This window comes from Bison bison, unplaced genomic scaffold, assembly GCF_000754665.1.
Source record: "Bison bison bison isolate TAMUID 2011002044 unplaced genomic scaffold, Bison_UMD1.0 scf7180017858899, whole genome shotgun sequence".
NCBI lineage: Eukaryota > Metazoa > Chordata > Mammalia > Artiodactyla > Bovidae > Bison > Bison bison.
Genome location: NW_011489471.1, coordinates 791 through 2,248, shown reverse-complemented (window position 1 = coordinate 2,248; position 1,458 = coordinate 791). Strand labels below are relative to the sequence as shown.

Genomic DNA, 1,458 nt, shown 5'->3' with positions numbered 1-1,458 from the left:
CTCCTCTGTCCATGGGATTCTCCAGGCAAGAATACTGGAGTGGGTTGCCATTCCCTGCTCCAGGGGATCTTCTTGACCCAGGGATCAAACCTGAGACTCCTGCATTGGCAGATGGATTCTTTACCACTGAGCCACCTGGGAAACCCTATATATAAGATATAACATAGTATATAATACTCAGAATATTATCAAAAATATATGGAATAATTATATAAATATATTTACACATAAATAATATATTATAAACCATCTATATGGTTTATTGGAGGCTTTTTTGGTGGTTCGGGTGGTAAAGAATCCACCTGCAATTCAGGAGACCCAGGCTTGATCCCTGGGTCGGGAAGATCCCCTGGAGAAGGAAATAGCTACCCATTCCAGTATTCTTGCCTGGAGAATTCCATATTACAAGTCATTATAATAATTAATTTAGTGCATTATGAAGTATAAACTGTTTATATTTATTATATAATAAAGCTATATATGCTCTATTATTACATATGTATATAGAGTATAATTTACAAATAAACATTAAATTTTTATATATTACAGCCTTCATTATGCATTAGTTATCACTGGTGATTTAACATGCTGTAACACATAGACCTTTTATACTATTATCGGGCTTCCCTCAGAGCTCAGTTGGTAAAGAATCTGCCTGCAATGCAGGAGAATGAGTTTGATCCCTGGATTGGGAAGATCCCCTGGAGGAGGGCATGGCGACCGACTCCAGTATGCTTGCCTGGAGAATGCCATGGACAGACGAGCCTGGTGGGCTACAGTCCATGCGGTCGCAAAGAGTCAGGCACAACCAAGTGACTCATGCTTCTTCATACCACTGGGCCACCAAGGAAGCCCAACAGCTAAATGTCCTGCAAAATTTGAACACTGAAAAGGGAAAGAAATATGTTTAGCTCCCTTAAAAGAAAAAAACGTAATTACTCTGTTTTAATCAATACTGTTTCTTATTCGTATACCCCCTTAGGTATAAGCGTGGACCATTTCTGCTTTTCATTTCCTTTCTGCATGTCCACACGCCTCTGGTCACCAAGGAGAAATTCGTCGGGCACAGTAAATTCGGCTTGTATGGCGACAACGTAGAAGAGATGGATTGGATGGTGGGTAGGTGATCACTCTCTGGTTTTGAAGCATCTTATTTACAGACTAGAGGAAAATGAGTCTCCATGAATGGCATCAAATAAGGTACAACCCCCTGCATGTTTTGGGATGTGGATGTGTATCTGTTGTGAAATACAGGTTCTCCGGTTTAAAGAGAACCACTTTCCTGAAAAACTCATTCGGGGGACGAATAATGTTGTGTTGTAGAGCTGACTCATTGGAAGACCTTGATGCTGAGAATAAATACGTAATGTTTATGTATTAGATATTATACAGTCTCATATCTCCTGCTTGTACTCTGTAATGCCCGACTCTCTTCGATCCCATGGACTGTAGTCTGCC

At 40.3% G+C, this 1,458-nt stretch overlaps 1 protein-coding gene across 1 annotated transcript in view; it reads left to right on the top strand.

Moving 5' to 3' along the window:
- Window positions 1–1,115, top strand: part of LOC104981273 (arylsulfatase H-like) — a gene marked incomplete at its 3' end in the record, with an annotated part of 8,633 nt that extends 7,518 nt beyond the window's left edge. Inside the window, exon 5 of the mRNA XM_010830272.1 lies at window positions 983–1,115. Coding sequence (XP_010828574.1) covers window positions 983–1,115 — 133 coding nt within the window. The remainder of the gene's footprint in view (window positions 1–982) is intronic.
- Window positions 1,116–1,458: the final 343 nt, after the last annotated feature.